The sequence below is a fragment of the Pundamilia nyererei genome, unplaced genomic scaffold, assembly GCF_000239375.1.
Source record: "Pundamilia nyererei isolate P.nyererei 1_Seehausen unplaced genomic scaffold, PunNye1.0 scaffold00016, whole genome shotgun sequence".
In the NCBI taxonomy this organism is placed as follows: domain Eukaryota; kingdom Metazoa; phylum Chordata; class Actinopteri; order Cichliformes; family Cichlidae; genus Pundamilia; species Pundamilia nyererei.
The window spans coordinates 680,167-697,056 of record NW_005187417.1 but is presented as its reverse complement, the minus strand read 5'-3'; the positions used below and the strand labels follow the sequence as shown (position 1 = coordinate 697,056).

The following is a 16,890-nucleotide window of genomic DNA, read 5'->3' as shown; positions in this document are numbered from 1 at the left end:
GTGCCAGCAGCTGTCAAATTCAGGTTTGTGAAACAGGTTGCTGTGACTTAGTGGTGTGGGAGATCTCTTATCTGAGCGCATGCTGGATTCAATATTAGCTGCCTTAATGTGGACCAAATTGTCCACGACGGTGTACAAGACATAGTTTTTGGATTGCACACTGGTGAATTTGACACCCTGTCGTTCCATATCATTAAAAAAAGCTCACATTGTTACCTTTCAGACTTCAGTGGTCAGTGAGTTTATTACAGCTGCAGGACTGTCAGCAGACATTAAAATGGACTTTTTAAATTAACCCATCAAAATGAGCACAACAAACTCCACTGACAGACAGCGCAACATAGTCCAGACAGGAAGGGCAGAACAAGCCAGTTTATTGGTCTGTCTGTCCGTTTGTCCTTCCTGCTTGTCCCTGTTTCTGGCTGTCTCTGTCTGTCTCCTCCACTGTCGCATTCAACAGAAGGACGGATCACTATTAGGCAGGGAAAAACAGCGTAATGCGCCAGTCGGTGTACTTGAATTTCCTCTCGGTTGCACTATTTGGCAAAAGGAGTGAGGGGCGGGGAGAGAGAGTGAGAAGAGTGAAGGCAGCAGCAATACCGCCGGAAGTGTGGCTCTGGAGTACAATAAAGGCTTTATTCTCGCCTGTATGACTATTAAGTTAAATTAAATAAATTGATAGGAAATTAAATTTTTTTTTACATATGAAAATGAAGAAGAAAATACCTTTGTGAAATAAATATAGAAGGACTATGAGTAACAGCTTCTCCTTTCTTTAAATGCTTTTGATATGATTTGAATTTGCTGGTGTTGTAATAATATTTTGTATGATTCAAGTTCAATATGTGAGTGTCTTTCCTATGCAACCTCAGAAAATAAAGAATATCATGTCTATGTCTTGCAAAGTTAACTATAACTTTTATCTATAAATTTACCTTTTCTTTTTTTCTGACTATTTTTTTCTTAGAAAATTTACGTTTTTTCACCATAAAGTTGCAATTTCTTCCTTGCACATTTTCCTGTTTTTTCCCCTTAAACTTTGTCATGAATTTACTTAGTTTTTTTTCTCAAGTTACCAATTTTCTTTCATCAATTTGGCAGATTTCTTTTGTTATGAATTTTCCTGTTTAGTTCTTGTAAATGTGGCAGTTGTTTTCTTGCAAATTTTCTTGCTTTTCCTCATACATTTGTCTGTGTTTTGTTGTCAACGGTTTTCTCATTAATGTATCATTCTTCTAATAAGTTTGCAGATTACTTGTAAATGTCCCCCTTTTTTGACACGTTTCCACATTCAAATTCCTACATTTTCTCCCTAGTGTGTCAATTTCTTTTACTTCTCTTATAAATTGGCCTTTTCTCATAAATGTGGCTGTTTTTTCCTGCAAATGTGCTTATTTTTCTTATACATGACCCAAACACAATTCATGAAAATTTGTTTTTTTCTACTAACTTTTCCAGCTTGGTCTCTACTTGTCCAGCCCCTAATTTTTAGCTATTTATTTATTTTTAATTCCTCCAGTGGCACCAATAACTTCGTCACAAAACAGCTGCTTGTTCGTTCGTGTGGTTAAAGTTTTGCTTTTGGGCGCTTTTATTATGGAAGGCTTGACCGGAAACATGGCGCCTGGCCGCCTGTAGCTTATCTCTTCGTGGTGAGATGGCCGTGGAGTCTCAGAGGTTCCTGTGAAGTCGAAACGGGCTCTGTGGACAGACAGCAGGAGGCGAGAGAAAGTCCCTCGTTCACGGTCCTCTTCGGCCTCCGTGTTTTAAATTATATCAACGGTAAGACGGAAACAAACATGCACGTGTCTGCTAGCTAGCTAGCTAGTTAGCGCGCAGGTAAACAAGCAGAAACAAAAACACCGTGAGCGCTCGTTTTGTTGGTTACGTTCTCCCGCCGAGGGGGAGGGGCGGGGGGAGCAGCAGCAGCGGCAGACTGGGTTAGGTCCGTCTGCCGCTGCTGCCTTTCTGTCTGGGACACTGCTGCCTTTTCCGTAGAAATGCCTTTCCCGGACGCCCCCTTGTCTTCCGCAACTCTGAGGCCCCTATCCGCCCCTTTCCCCTCTCATCTGGAGCTGTAAATAATAGTGAGTATAAAAGAAACCGAGCAACATGGCTGACGCTGGCCCTGCAGAACCTGCTTGGTCGTTTTGTCAGTGCAGATGATGACTGTATGATGATTATTGTGTACATATTTTTTCTAACTGAGCAGATTTGCTCGATGCTCATCAGACTCCCTTGCAGAGAATAAAGGAAGAGGTGTGGGGGCTCGTGCTGCTGCTGCCATGCTGCAGATTAAAAACAGTGTTTGTAAGTCAGCCTCTGGGTTTGCTGCATTGTCTCAGTCAAATGCAGCCAATAAAGTAATTGGTTTTGCATGTTACTGGAAGCGGATTTAAATCCTCCAGCCTGATGGTAGCTACGCCCCCTGTGCCAACTTTTAACCAAATCAAAGCAAAGGTCACCTGGAGGCTGGTCCCCCAGGTGAAGCTGTAGCTTACCTGCTGTTGCTTCCCTCACTGAACAGAAAATCAGTAAAGTTTGGGAGTGAATGTGTATTTTTGTCTTTGTCTTTTTGTTTTCTTAGCACCCCAGTGAATGTTAAATATTTGATTTTCCAGTCCTGCTTTTTTGTGTAACCTGAAGGTGACACCGACTCTACCTAACACCACCTTTTAGTTTCTCTATTTCTATTTTAATTTTAGCCTACCTGTGTGTCTCCCCTGTTGTTTATCTGCTCTGATGTATTTTTGCACTAGTAAGCCAGTCACTGCACCTCCTCCTCCCTCTTCCTTTTCTATTTTATGTCAGGGTCCAGACCTCCAGTGCTGAAAAATGAAGCAAAAAAACAAACAAAACAACAACCCTGCAGTTCCTCTAATGGCCACTAGAGGCTCCAACAGTTGTTAAAGCTGTTAAAATGGCCAACTTTACAGTTTACAAATTTTCTTGAAGCCAGTAGTGTCGTGGTTACTTTGTGCACTTAGCAAGTGAAAGGTTGCTAAGCTCAAAGCTAATATGCTTTAATGTTGCTACAGTCACCTGTTTCAGCATTCACCTGTCCGTCAAAGAGGCCATGCCCCTAACTTTAAACCTCAGCAAAATCACAACAGGTGACTTATATAAACGTTATGTAGACTGTATAGTTGCCATGCAGGTGGAAAATATCCATAAAGACCAAAACTGTTTTATCAGGTTGCAAACATTTTAACATGATGGTCTATGAGGACTGACTCTGTTGTAACCAGCCTCTAGTGGGCATTAGAGGAATTGCAGTTTTTGACACTTCCACCTTACATCATTGTTATCATTGTTATCACTGACAATGATGTCCCATTGTCCATGAGACATCATTGTCAGTGATGCCTGTAGTCTGTAACACAAGCTGACAGAGGTCAGTGATGATCATACAGTCGCCTGTCTGGTGTTTATTAATGAAAGAAAACCATTTAAAAAAACATGAAGAAAATGAATAAATTATATAAAGTCAGCATAATAAGAATCTAAATGAGTGGCTATGCCGTCAAAGACACCAGAACACCAAACCTGCCAGAAACCTTTTTGAGCTCAGTGTTACACTGTTTAAAAGCACATGTTAGGGAAACTCTAGATTTGTTTTACTTTCTGAATCACGACCCTGAAGAACAGTTTGGGCAGTGCTGGGACTTGATGTAATCCAGATGTTTTGGGAGGTGAAAGAACCCCAGAATTCCTCCATAGATTTTTCTAGTCTGGGTTTCCTTACGGTACCCCTACAGAGTGTGTGAGTACTCGTATTACTGTTGTTGTGGAGACGGATCTGTTCACGCAGTCACATTGCGGGGATGTGCAGCTCTTTCCAGTCCCCGTGAGCTCAGGTGTTAAATCTTTAAGGTTCACACTTGGTTACGGGTTAAGCTCGGGAATGTTGTCAGCCCTGATGGGGTAATTCTCCAGGAAATGAATGCAAGTGAGCTATTAGTTGGACCGAATGACGCTGATTCGTTGCTGTCCAGATTTCCTCTTCCCCTCAGGACGGCAGATGACTAATCCTGTGTTGCTCCAGGCAACGAGAGGAAAATCATCACCAGCTGCAGCCAAGCACTGCAGAGCGTCTCTGGTGTTTCTGGTGGGTTAGTCTCCTCTGCAGGTGAGCGGGAGCGTGTTTGAACATCTGCTCTGCTGTTAAAACCATCAGAAAACCCGTTTTTCTTTCCTCGCTAGTTCTGCTGCCCAGCACCAAACCATTTGCTCTCTTATTGTGAAACGTGTGCTGATGGATCAACCCAACGAGTGAGCAATCAGTAGTGAAGGAAACATACAGCCTCTGAGGCCGGTTTCACAAAGATGGAGCTTGATTATGGTTGATTTAAAACGAATAGAATACCTTCATACTGAAAGAACACATCCAGCTGCTTACCCCAGTAGAAAATGTTGGTTAGAAGAAGAGGAAGCTCACAGGGAACGCTTAAAACGATTAAAAATGGTGCTGAGGTTATGTGGTGGGGGTTTTTATTTTTTTGTTTCTGTGGATAGATCGTGAACAGGATGTCAGCAGTCAGATTCGGGCAGTTTAGTTGTAAATCATGGCATTTTTGCTAAAGTGGGCGTTTATAGAGATTCACAATGGCTCATTCTTCTGCAGAAGTATACAGCGTGGAAACGTTGGGCAATGTTAAATAAAATGTAGTATAAAATCAGACTGCTGTTTTTAAACAAAGTCAACATCTGGCTTGTTAGCTTGTTAGCTCGTTAGCTTTCACGCGTCTGTTATTTCACTGATGGCCTCAAAATTATTTGAAATTTCAAGGAAATTTGCGATAATGATGTAAATAGGTAAAAACAAATACTGAACAATATTTTTGTGTGATTGCAGCTTGCAGGCAGCAGCGTTACTGTGTTATAGCAGTGATGAAGCATAAGTCAAATAACAGTCAAGAACAGAAGTTGCCTATGTTGCGTTTTCAATGGAAACTTTAAGTAAAAGTATAGTAAAACTGATTAATAATAATAATTCAGGTAGTGTAACCTTCACATAATGAAACTGAAAAATATTTTGTACCTGGGATGTTTCCTGTTAACCAGTTACTTAAAGCCCTCCTTTTCTACCATGCAACTGCATCAGTAATTTGGTGCAGCAAGCAAGTGCTCCGTTGTTTATTATTAGTCATTTGTTTATGCTAATAACATAAACAAATGTTATTAGCATTTATTTATGGAGGCTGAGACGCTGTCACCGTGAGCTCGCTCTCACGGATGTCTGAAGTTTCGTTTTATGTTTAAGGGAACATAAACTCATACCACCTTTATATTATATGACCTTTTTGTAATCACTTTAAAATTTATAGCAGTATTATTGTAGACTGCATCATGTGTCACAGCCCTAATTTTTATTCATTTATTTATTAACCTTTATTTAACCAGGAAGATCCCATTGAGATTAAAAACCTCTTTTTCAAGGGAGGCCTGGCCAAGATAGGCAGCAGCAGATGTCTCACAGTTACAGAAATTACTCAAACACAGGCAGCAACAACACACATGCAACAATAAGTGAAAGAATACAAATAAAATAAAATAAAATTTAATAAAATTCAAATAAAAATAAAAAAGTCAGTTAAAATGACAATCAATCTAATTGAAACACTTGCAAGTTATGGACTTGGCCTCAAGGATTCGTAGTTTGGATTTAAAAGCACTTAATGAAATGAATTCAGTCATTTTCCATTCCTTCTGCAGTTTGTTCCAAGCCGAGGGGGCTAAATGGACAAAAGCTCTTTTACCAAGTTCAGTTCGGGCAAATGGAATCACCATAATCCAGCACAGGCAAGAATGTTGCAGCAACAAGCCGCTTCTTTGTATTAAAAGAGAAACACAACTTATTTTGAAAATCAAATCTCAATTAGCAGTCACTTCAATTGCTCGCCTCAAAGCAGGGAAAAGTTCATGTCACAACCAGTTATTTTGCAGCTCAACCACCAGGCCTGAAGTAGATTCGAAAAATCGTTGTCAAGATCGATGAAGAAGCGAGGGATGGACAGACGTACAGAGATTTCCCACGTTGTTGGGAAGATGGCAGTGGAGTTCAGTCGGGGCAAGTCTTGAAGGTGTAGGTTTGAAGTCTTGAGCACAGCAGACAGTGAGCAGTTAGGGGGTCAGATGTGATACGTAACAACCCGCATACAGTTAAATAATACACTGCAGGCCTTCCTCCCAGGCTCCACTGATTAATAATTGAAGTCTCATGTTCAGGACATGAAACCTGCTCTCTCTTTTCCAACGTGAGATACAAGGTGCAGCGTGGCCTGTTGCCAGTTAGGAAAAAATATGTAATATTCAAGGAAAAGCTTTTGTAGTGCATGTATAGAGGTAGGTCTTTAATTCTAATTACTGATTTGACCAGTTCCCGCCTGATGGTGGATAAATGAGCACTTGTGTTGTCAGTTTTCAGATCAGGATATTGACTACAGATTTCACGGTCTTTCGTCATCTTCAAGCGTTTGACAGTCAGGCGGCGTGCCGTGTCTAATTTAGGCATGTCTGTGAGCAAGGCGGTTATCCACCGACTGGTTGTTCTGGCAGAAACAGAGTTTGTGTGTTGGTTCAAGCTCCCGTCTGATGAATAAAACAAAGTTAAGAGGGTCTGATAAATATTGCAGCCTGCGATCAGAGTTCAGGGCCGATGCTCAGTTTGGATGGCAGATTCATCTCTCTGTCCCTGTTCTGAATATCCTGTCCCTCACCTGGAATTTGCTATAAATCAATAAAATCTGAGGGAACAGGTGTGCTTTGAAGATGGCTGTCAAATGGAAGACTTCTAGTAACTACCAAATTTACAAAACTTTCACTGGTGGATTTTAATTACGTGTTTAAGTAAAATTGTCACAGTTTATCACAGAAAATTAGTTTGAAGTGCCGACTTACTATAATCATGTAAGTCAAGATCCATTGACATGCTTCTTTTTATTTAATATTTTAGGGTTTGTGGCTGTTTATTTTTCTTTGAAGGCGGTATTGAGATTGTTCGTGGGTCAGCTCTGGCTCTTGGGTGTGTCCCGATGCTTTTGCCTGAATGTAATCTTCCATATTTTGTCTAGATTTCACTTTTTAAGGTTTTTCTACTTTGTTATTTGTTTTTATTCGCGATATTCTGCAGTCATGCAGATGTTGTTGGGTCTGTTGTGGTAAACTGAGAGCCGAGCCTGAAGGCAACGCCGTCAATTTACTGGTCGATCTGTCAGACCTTAACAGAGAGAGAATTTAAATATGAAGATGTTATTGTGATGTGATCACAGCATGGAACTTCATTATGACACATGTCATTTACTGTAACATCAAAAACATTTAGGGTTATTTTCTGAGTAATACGAGAAAGCCATCGGTGCTGAATAATTGTTTCATGAAATGATTTCTGTCACAGGTTTGAATCTGGTTTTGCTGAAGAGGGTTGAGCAAAACGAGCTCCAGGTCCTAGAAAGCGACCTGCTGAACCGCTCATCAACTGTGCTGAATACTGCAGACCAGGTAACCACTGCACAGCCTCATTAACCGCCTCAGTTTGTCTCTACTTTTAGATAAAATTGGTGTAATTTTAAAGCCATTATGTGATGATAATTATAACACTAATTTTTTGTTGGGTCTTTGTGGATTGATGATGCACATTCAGTCGTGTGTGAAAGAAAGTTTCCACAGGACTCTCTGCAGCTCTGTGAAAAACTAAGTGCGTCCTGTGATTCAGAGGCTTGTAGACTCACCTTTAGCAGGAGTAACCTGAAGTAATGTTTGACTATCAGTCCCTCATGTTCTTGTGGAGGAATTTTGACCCACACTTCTTGTGACGTTGCTTCAGTTTATTGATGTTTGCAGGCATTTGTTGTTTCACAGCTCTCTGAAGGTCCCACCACAGCATTTCAGTCAGGTTGAGGTCTGGACTTTAACTGGGCCATTGCATCACCTCGATTCTTTTTCGGCCATTTTATTGTTGATTTGTTCCTGTGCACACTTGAGTGCTCCAGACCAGAAAACTTACAAAATATCCAGTTTTGGACCATTCTGTTTTTGATTAACAACACCTTGATGCTGCTTACCCTCCTAATTCCTATGCAAGCACTTAGGGTGAATTTAGTTTTTCACAGGACTGTAAAACTGGCTGACATCCAGCAAAGACAACAAGTTAATCTTACGGTATTTAACAGAAATGAGTGTTTTTTTGTCATTTCTGACATTTGACAGAAAAATCTCTCTTAATCCTAAGGAAATGAAACCCCAATTTAATAAAGCTTGTCACCAATCATATTGGTGATTTGAAGTTTCTATTTAGTAGAAAGTGGGATGTTATTTCATAGATTTGGACCACACTCATCCTCAGCTTCACATGTAAGAATACTTTAGTTGTGTCCCATCATCTTTCTGATTCTTACGTCTGGGATCTGGTTGCATAATTGTGTGCTTATTAAACATTTTGTCTTCCGTGAACAATACAAATGAAAACAGTCACGGTATCAAGGTGCCGAGCCTCTAGGTGTGAGTGTGTGCACCATAGATAAAGAGCTTAAGGAAGGAAGAAAAGACTGAGGCTGTGTGCGAGTGGGTGTGTGATTGGATGAAGTGTATAGTGATTTGAGCTGAAGGAAAAAGTTCAGTATAAAAATGTCACTTCACCTCTTCCTCCCAGTGCACATAATATTTGATACCAACATGTTCTATGTATGTAAAGATATGTGCATGTATTATACAGGCAATAGTAGTTAGCGCAGCTTGATCAAGGAGTATTATATTTAGTATTAAAATACTTAAGCAGTTAAATGGGGTCAGAGTTGTTGAGTTCCCCCCCTGCATCTGGTCTTTGTGCCCCACCAAGCTCTACTTGTGTTGGACCTGTTTGAATGGAAAATTCCCAAAACAGAAAGGCTCTGACATCATGTTTTGTTGATCATGTACAAACATTTTCCACCACTAGATGTCAGTAAAGTCTCAGATAATAACTCCTCTGTGTTTTGTTTTGTTTTTTGTCCTTGGCAGGTTTGAGCTGTAGCTGTGTGGCCGGGCAGCCTGGCTGCCCCCCTGCCTCCAGATGAATGAAGAACACTCCGGGACACAGAGACACAGCTGATACAGGTCAGGACGCCCTCACTGCCCCGACACACACTGCTGCACAGAAATAGTGTTTGTTTTCTGTTGCATTTCCAGTCAAGTCCAGTGTGTTAGAAATGAATACAGATAGTTGACCAGTCTTAATCATACCTCGTAAGACCTGTCATTCAAATCCAAAGATGGTTGTAGTGGTGACTTAGAGATACTGACAACTGCAAGCAGCAGTGATGAGTAGAAATTCCTGTTGTACTTTTAATGAAGTCAGCCTGAGTGGTGCATGCATTGCTGCTGCACTGTGGTACAAAGTCTCTGTGGGCCACGCAGCCACAAAGAAATTGACAGTCATGCAGAAGTGCATGACGGTGAACTCACTGTGAAATGATGAAGTTCATGAAACTTAGAGACTCATAGAAACTATAACACGCCTCTTTGGGTTAGGCGTGTTTGGCTCTCAGAGGGTTCATTCATTTAAAATCTCCTTGAAACTTGCTGCAAAGAGAGAGTCCAACATAACCAAGTGTTTACTTTTGAAGCCCTAAGCTTTGGTCACTGTGTTTAAATGTCTCAGTGTTCACAAATTAAAGGCTAATGTAGCCACTGAAGAACATAGGCTGAGCCTAAATATTCAGTTTGGACTGTATATGAGACTCAAATTAAAGCAGGTGATTTTTTTAAATGAATTATAAACTTCATCCGTCTTTCCAGTTTCTTAACTATTTATCTGTCTTGAGGTTGAGGGGGGGGTCAAAACTTACACAGGGCAGACGGCAGAGTAGTACCCGTAAGCTGACAGTCACAGTGCTAACAGAGACAACCACATGTTGACAACCACACACTGTCAAATCCACTGCAATGGCCAGTCTAGATTCGCTCAGTGATATAAGATGCATAATTTTGGATTGTGGGAGGAAGGCGAAGTATCTAGAAAGAATCTGTGAAGAAACGACCCGGTGGCAAGCTTTGAGGTGACATCATATCACAGTTTGAAACAGCAGTGTTGAAGGGTTAGCAAAGACTTTACCATGTAAAAGCAGTTTAGGAATCTAGCCTACTTAAATTAGGGAACAAAGGTGGAGCGCTATCAGCTGAACATGAGTGATCATCACATCTTCTTCTTTAGGCTACGTCCACACGCAGTTACTGCCCCTCCAGTTAGAAAGACAGAGGTGAACTGTCTTTCTAACAGAGTGAACTTTGGACTGGTTTTGAATAAATTAAATTAAAAAAATAATACAATCTATGTATGCTGTATGCATTTTGCTCTTTCCTAAGTTGTGAGTCTACACAACACTCAAAATACTGTCTTTAGTTATTAATATTTGAAATGATGAAGGCACTTGAAAAGTAACACCTAATTAGCTGCCTTTCCAGAAAAACAAAAACTTTTCGTTAGTACTTAAGGTTTTGTGAGGGTACAAAACCCTGTTTACTCTTTCCCTGCCAGGCTTCTAGACTTCTGATTGGCCAACATTTTGTTTTTAGTGTTTACATGTGAATGGAGATATGGAGGAAAAAAAAAAAAAACGAAAACAGAAAATCTCAGTTTTCAAAAAGAAATAAAAAAATACACCTTTACAGATAGATAGGGCTGTGCGATATGACCAAAATCTCATATCCCGATATTAAGACATCTATCGTCACAAAAATTTAACATTTTCTGTAAATTCTGTGAATCTTGGGCAGCTCGACTTGCGGGAAGTGTTTCCTGCTGCAAGTCATGTAGCTGGAGTCGAGTGTTTTAACCGATGGATGAAACTATACATTTTTAGACATAAGTTGTAACGGCCGCCGTTTTCTTTGTGAGTATTTATTACACGGCGTGCTGTGGAGAAAAGCCTGTTCTAACGTTTGAGTCTAAGGTTTAGTTTTTAGCACCTGCCGGCTCTTTTTTACTTCTCATCCGTAAATACTCTGCATACTCTTTCACGTAATTCAGTTTCTTTTGAAAAGTCTCAACAGAATCTTGAGCTTTATTGTGAAAGGTTTATGTGGAACATAAACAAGCGGACACGCGATGGTGCTACCGTTGTTGTTGCTAACGACAACACATAAAAACAGGCGCTTGTCCGTCCGTAGTGTGGTTATATAAAATATAAGAGAAAGAGAGAACTTTAAGAAATGAATATAGCCACTACAGTGACCATCAAAACGATGACAAAAATATTGCCGTAAACAGCTTATTTTACGACACCACGAAACAAACGATAGCGTAAAATGAAATGACAGACGTTTTTATATCGTCATCTGATATATATCGTTATATCGAACAGCCCTACAGATAGATATGCCTTTTGTTTTGTTGGTTTGCCCTCTTCTGGCTATAAATGCAGTCTTTGGATGGTTCAGTTCTAATCAAATGTGATTTTGTTGTTGTTGTTGTTGTTTTTGTCCAGTTTTAAAAGCATTAGAGCAGAAACACCAGTTTTCTTTCAGAGGAGGTTGATGAATGCTCAGAGCTGGTAATAACTGTGGCTTCCCGAGTCTACATCAGAAGACGTGCTGTTTGTTACAAAGTGATGCAGCAGTATGTGAGTCAGTGCCTGGGCGTTTTTCCACCTTAATTCAAATGTCTCTAATAAAGGCGAGCAGTAACAGGAAATATCCAGGACTTGGAGTAAATAGGCTGGAACACATAAAACCATCACCATTTTATATGAGCAGGAAGCTGCCGTTTGGTAAATGATCTGTATCGTGTGTTTCTCCTCAGGGCATGCAGGTGTTTCTGCCAATATGATGAAGAAAAAGAACCCGCACAAGTGAGTAAAGACGTGCTGCGGCTCATTTATTTTTATCCGGCCTGAATATTTGCTCTCGTGTGCAACTTTTTAAGGGCAGGGAGCATTGATTGTATTGTTTTGCATAAAGGAAGCATAAGAGCAGCCTCGGCCCGCCCACCAAAGTCCTGTCGCAGCCTCGACGCAACATCGTTGGCTGCCGGATCCAACACGTCTGGAAGGAAGGAGGAGGACATGTGATCTGGAAAGGAACTGTACTCGACCAGGTAACCAAAGGTTTCTATAAACTGTCCAATCATATGTCACTTCATTCTGTCTGTATACACCTGAGCTCACTTTCTTCTGTGTTAAAGATATAAAAGAACAATGTGACCACTGATACCACCACTTTTGAAGCTTCAGTGTTAACGTTTTGGCAGCTGCCATGTTATTTTTTTTGATAGCCAGAATTGACCTTAACTGGAGCTAATGCTGGCTTGCTTGGTTAGCATTGCACAGAGAGATGCCTGCAAATGAAATACTTGGATTTCACTCACCAGAACTAGAGCACACTAATGGGTGGTCTGTTTGTTATTTATTGTTGCTACTTACTTCTGAGGTAACTGCGAGACAGAAACTACACACCCTATAGAGAGGTGTATTTCAGTGACTTGAATTACTTAAGACAGGGGTGGGCAACTCCAGGCCTCAAGGGCCGGTGTCCTGCATGTTTTAGATCTCACCCTGGGTCAACACACCTGAATCAAATGATTAGTTCATTACCAGGCCTCTGGAGAACTTCAAGACATGCTGAGGAGCTAATTTAGCCCTTTGAATCAGGGCACATCTAAAACCTGCAGGACATGGACCCTTGAGGCCTGGAGTTGCCTATACCTGACTTAAGGTAAAGCTCAACAGAGTGGTAAAGCATTTCCTAACTTACATAATTAACTAGTAAACTATTTAAAAAACTGCAGTTTTAGGCACTTGGCCTTAATTTTTCTGTTGCTGTCATATTATTAAATATTATTATGATGTTACTGTTGCATTGATTTATGAGGTTGTGTGGACACAAGCACAAAAATTGGGTATTTGTGTCCCACAGGTGCCTGTGAACCCGTCTCTCTATCTGATAAAGTATGATGGATTTGACTGTGTTTATGGTTTGGAGCTTCATAAAGATGAGAGGGTTCAGGGACTGGAAGTGCTCCCCGACAGACTTGGTAAGGCTGAACATAATTTAAACCCTTTTATTTTTCTTCTTCGTCTAAAGGACACAGCAGACATGTAAACAAGTAACATGAGTCGTGATTTCATTTTGACCCCATCAGCTAAGTCCCGTCTGACAGACGTCAACCTGGCCGACGCCATGATAGGTAAAGCGGTGGAGCACATGTTTGAGACGGAGGAGGGTCCGAAGGAGGAGTGGAGGGGTATGGTGCTGGCCCGGGCTCCCATCATGACCAGCTGGTTCTACATCACCTACGAGAAAGACCCTGTCCTGTACATGTACCAGCTGCTGGACGACTACAAAGAAGGAGACCTGCGCATCATGCCCGACTCTAGTGAGTGAAATTAATTTTTAAAGAGACTTTGCCGAGCATTTGGATCATATTTGCATATGTTGTCCACATTAAAGGCCATTTTCTGTTTAAACAAAATGAAAGTTGATGTGCTTTCTATGTGGTAAGGATCGTATTCTAAATGAACTATTCTATATTTTCTAATATTTCTGCTTTTAATTTCGTCTAAAAGTTGTGCTGCACAGTCTCACCTCCATGCATTATATATACATTGGTTAGCTGCAGTTGTTGGGCAGCAATTGGCTTTTGGGAGAAATCGTCCATCTCCATTCACGCTGTTCTTATTCATGGACTGTAGAAAAAATGCACTTTTATCAAAGCTGCTTGCGTACAACTAGTTTTTGTAAAGTAATCTTGAAGGATTACTTGTGTAAAGGGTCAGATTTACCCCTAACAGTAACCTAACCAAGCACAGTACTGTGCAGAAGTCTTGCTTCAACCCTAATTTATTTATTTATTATTTTTAACTACATGGCTTTTAAGGAGGCAGACTTTCTTTTGATTTTTGAAAAAGCGGTTTTCAGCAGTAGTTCTTCATCATGAGGCTTTTTGGAAATCTTTCAGGTTTTCTTTTGACATTGGAAACTTCTTCAAATATCTGAAAAAGACTATAGACACGAGATAAACAGTAACTGAACATCATGTCCTTGAGGAATAAAATCCAGCAAAGACCTGACACATGATGTTAGAGATGTATCTGGAGCTTCAGGTGTTTCATCTATTGTTTACTGAAGCCTCATCAGAATTGATTTAAGTGGAAGGATGGCTGTTAAGAAGCCATTCTTACTGAAGGGAAACGGGGAGACACATTACACAACAACTGAACTGAAAATCAGTTGCAACAGCTCTGACGGAGTGATGAATCTAAATTTGAAATATTTTGGTTCAACTTATTGTCAGTGTGTACAGAGGAGGTTGGGAGAGGTACAACAGTGAGCCATGTAAAGCATGGTGGAGCCTCTGTCATAGTTTGTAACTGGACATTATGGAATCATGAATCCAGACAAATACCATTAGATTTTGAATCACCATGCAATACCATCTGAAAAGCAATGATCCCAAATACACTGCCAATGCAGTAAAAGGATTGGCACATGGATAGAGAAACACACAAAGGAACATAATGAGTCACTATCAGGCCTTCCATAGAGCCCGGCCTAAACCTGACCCAAAGAGTAAGTGAGAATAAAAAGCCCATAGAAATGAAACTATACAGCAGATGGAGAAAAAGTAAAACTAAGTGCAAAAATAAATGTCCAAATAGACTTCATGTCCACCCCTATTAGCGGGAGTTTGTAGGTCTTTAAAGTGGAACAGTACTTTCTGTCTCAGTGTTAGGACCGATTTAAAACGATAAACTGTGAGTTATGGGTGCAACCTTAACATTGCAAAATGGGCTAAAACCTTAAAATGCAAACATGTTGGTGAATCTGTAACATTTTTACCTATTTAAGAAAACAAACAAACACACACATCTGTTTTAGCACCTGTCTCACTTTCTCCTGCAGATGACAGCGTCCCAACAGAGAGGGAGCCAGGCGAGGTGGTGGACAGTCTGGTGGGTAAACAGGTCGAGTACGCCAAAGAGGACGGCGGCAAACGAACAGGCATGGTCATCCACCAGGTAGAGGCCAAGCCGTCCGTCTACTTCATCAAGTTTGATGATGACTTCCTCATTTATGTGTATGACCTGGTCAAAACTTCGTAAGACTCTGTGGATTTCCTGAAGCCCACCCAAACCCAGTGAGATGGAAAGAAAATGCAGCACACGTCAAGACATCTGAAGCATTTAACCCGGACTTGTTCTTCGGACCATCAAAGATGAAAATAAAGACTGAAAAGAAGATTTTTCACAGCGGGAAATTAGAACAAAGGCTGTTTTTGCGAGTCAACTTGTTTCTCTGCAGGAAGGTTTAAAATGGAAAAAAGACCTTCTTTAAACCCTTAAAATAATAGGAAAAAGTTACCTTTTAATAGGTCTAAAAGCTTTTGAAGCCCTGTATTACATTTCTGGAAAAAAAGAAAGTTATGTAAAAGATCAATTTTAGATTAGAAAATAATACAACATGGATTAGATTCAAGAAGAGGCTTCCTTTTTTTTTTTTTTTGTACTAAACAGCGATCTTGTGAATAGATCAATAGTAGTCATCTCTTTTTTGCTTGAGCATTTAGAGATTCTTCTGGAAAGATTTCTGTGTCATGTTTTCTACTGAAGCTCACCTGGCCACAGAAAAACAAGCAGACTCCCAGTGAAGAAATGTAGCCTGAAGCCGGTTGTTGGAAGGGACTTGACTAGAAATCAACAAATCAAACAGACTAGAAGATGAAGATGATGATTATGATGAAGATGATAAAGCAGAAGAAGGATTCTTGGACTGGAACATTTCTAGTCACGATGAAGGAGGAGTTGGTGTTTGGACTCAGACGCCACATCTCAGTGTTGACGATAACTTCTCCATCTGCCTAGCATTACCATGTATGGAAGCTCATTTCTGCCATGATTAAAAAATACTCATGCTAAAGGCAGTATTACAATATTTCTAAGTAAAAATTATGACGCCCTAAATCCGAATAATCAGATAGTTTTGAAGGGTAGCTAGATGCGCCGTTTGGTATACGCGTCACTGAATCATGAATTCATACATTCGCATTTCTGTGTGAATATGCAGAATTTGTAGTTCAGGCTCTGTTGGCCAGTAACGAAGGTAAACAGAGCAAAACAAGTGAGGATTGTCTGACAGTGATTTAGAACATGACAGCCAGAAATGCTGGTTGTTCCCAGGGGTTAATTCAGCAAATACGTCCACAAACATCCAATCATTTTCACAATTTTACAAGTTTAGTTAGTTTAGTTGTTCAAAGAAAATAATAGGAAAAAAAATCAGAATCTTGACTATTTTTTTAGATTCATTTCCGACATCAGTTTTATTTAATATTACAAACTTTTACAAACAAAGCCAAAAGTATTCACTTATTATGTTGATGTTGAACTAAGTAAACAGTATTTCATTTTAAGATCAGATTAAATAATACTTTGACTTGCTAGCTAATATTTAAACTAATGATATACAATCCTTGCTCAGTGAGATAAAATCTTTGACTTTAAAACAGGGTCATGTTTCATAAGTCTGACTAAGCAAGGCTTTTATTGTTGGTTAGTTTTTGTTGTATTTAAATGGTCATTTTTTTTCTTGGTACAAATGGGCTTCCATACAATAGAACTCCATAAGACGGGAAGTGAAACAAACTGGTTCCATTTTGACAGTTTAATGTCAAAGCTGGACTTTGTAAAGCCCTGGAAACTGTTGGCCCAAACTTCATCCAAGCCGGGTGGTTTGGTGACATCTCTCTGAAAAAGGAACTGTTGAAAACATCAAAATGACCTTTGGAAATATCCTAAACGCCAATTTGTGGCCCATCTGATTGGATGAAGGAAAAACTACATTTTTTGTTTGGTTCTTGTACAGAGAAAACCAAGCTTATTTTCATCACATTGTGTGCTACTCACACAGACCCCATGTTTA

General features: G+C 40.1%; 1 protein-coding gene across 3 annotated transcripts; it reads left to right on the top strand.

Annotated features, from left to right (window-relative positions):
- The first annotated feature begins 1,624 nt into the window (after window positions 1-1,624).
- LOC102198395 (spindlin-1-like) lies at window positions 1,625-16,229 on the top strand. Of its 3 annotated transcripts, none has more exons than XM_005725489.2 (8): window positions 1,625-1,782; window positions 7,397-7,500; window positions 8,998-9,093; window positions 11,777-11,825; window positions 11,935-12,070; window positions 12,889-13,006; window positions 13,115-13,348; window positions 14,875-16,229. In XM_005725489.2, exons 3-8 carry the CDS (start codon window positions 9,054-9,056, stop codon window positions 15,072-15,074), a joined length of 777 nt encoding a protein of 258 aa, XP_005725546.1. In that variant the 5' UTR covers window positions 1,625-1,782; window positions 7,397-7,500; window positions 8,998-9,053; the 3' UTR covers window positions 15,075-16,229. The 3 variants fall into 3 exon arrangements, with proteins under 3 accessions (XP_005725546.1, XP_005725547.1, XP_005725548.1); XM_005725490.2 differs by lacking the exon at window positions 1,625-1,782 and adding an exon at window positions 1,942-2,087; XM_005725491.2 differs by lacking the exons at window positions 1,625-1,782; window positions 7,397-7,500 and adding an exon at window positions 1,942-2,087.
- The last annotated feature ends 661 nt before the right edge of the window (window positions 16,230-16,890 follow it).

Coding starts and splice junctions, on each gene's coding strand:
- LOC102198395 (XM_005725489.2), top strand. CDS start 9,054: ATGAAGAACACTCCGGGACACAGAGACACAGCTGATACAG. Junction 11,826..11,934: donor AAGAAAAAGAACCCGCACAA/GTGAGTAAAGAC, acceptor TTTTGCATAAAG/GAAGCATAAGAGCAGCCTCG. Junction 13,349..14,874: donor GCGCATCATGCCCGACTCTA/GTGAGTGAAATT, acceptor TTTCTCCTGCAG/ATGACAGCGTCCCAACAGAG.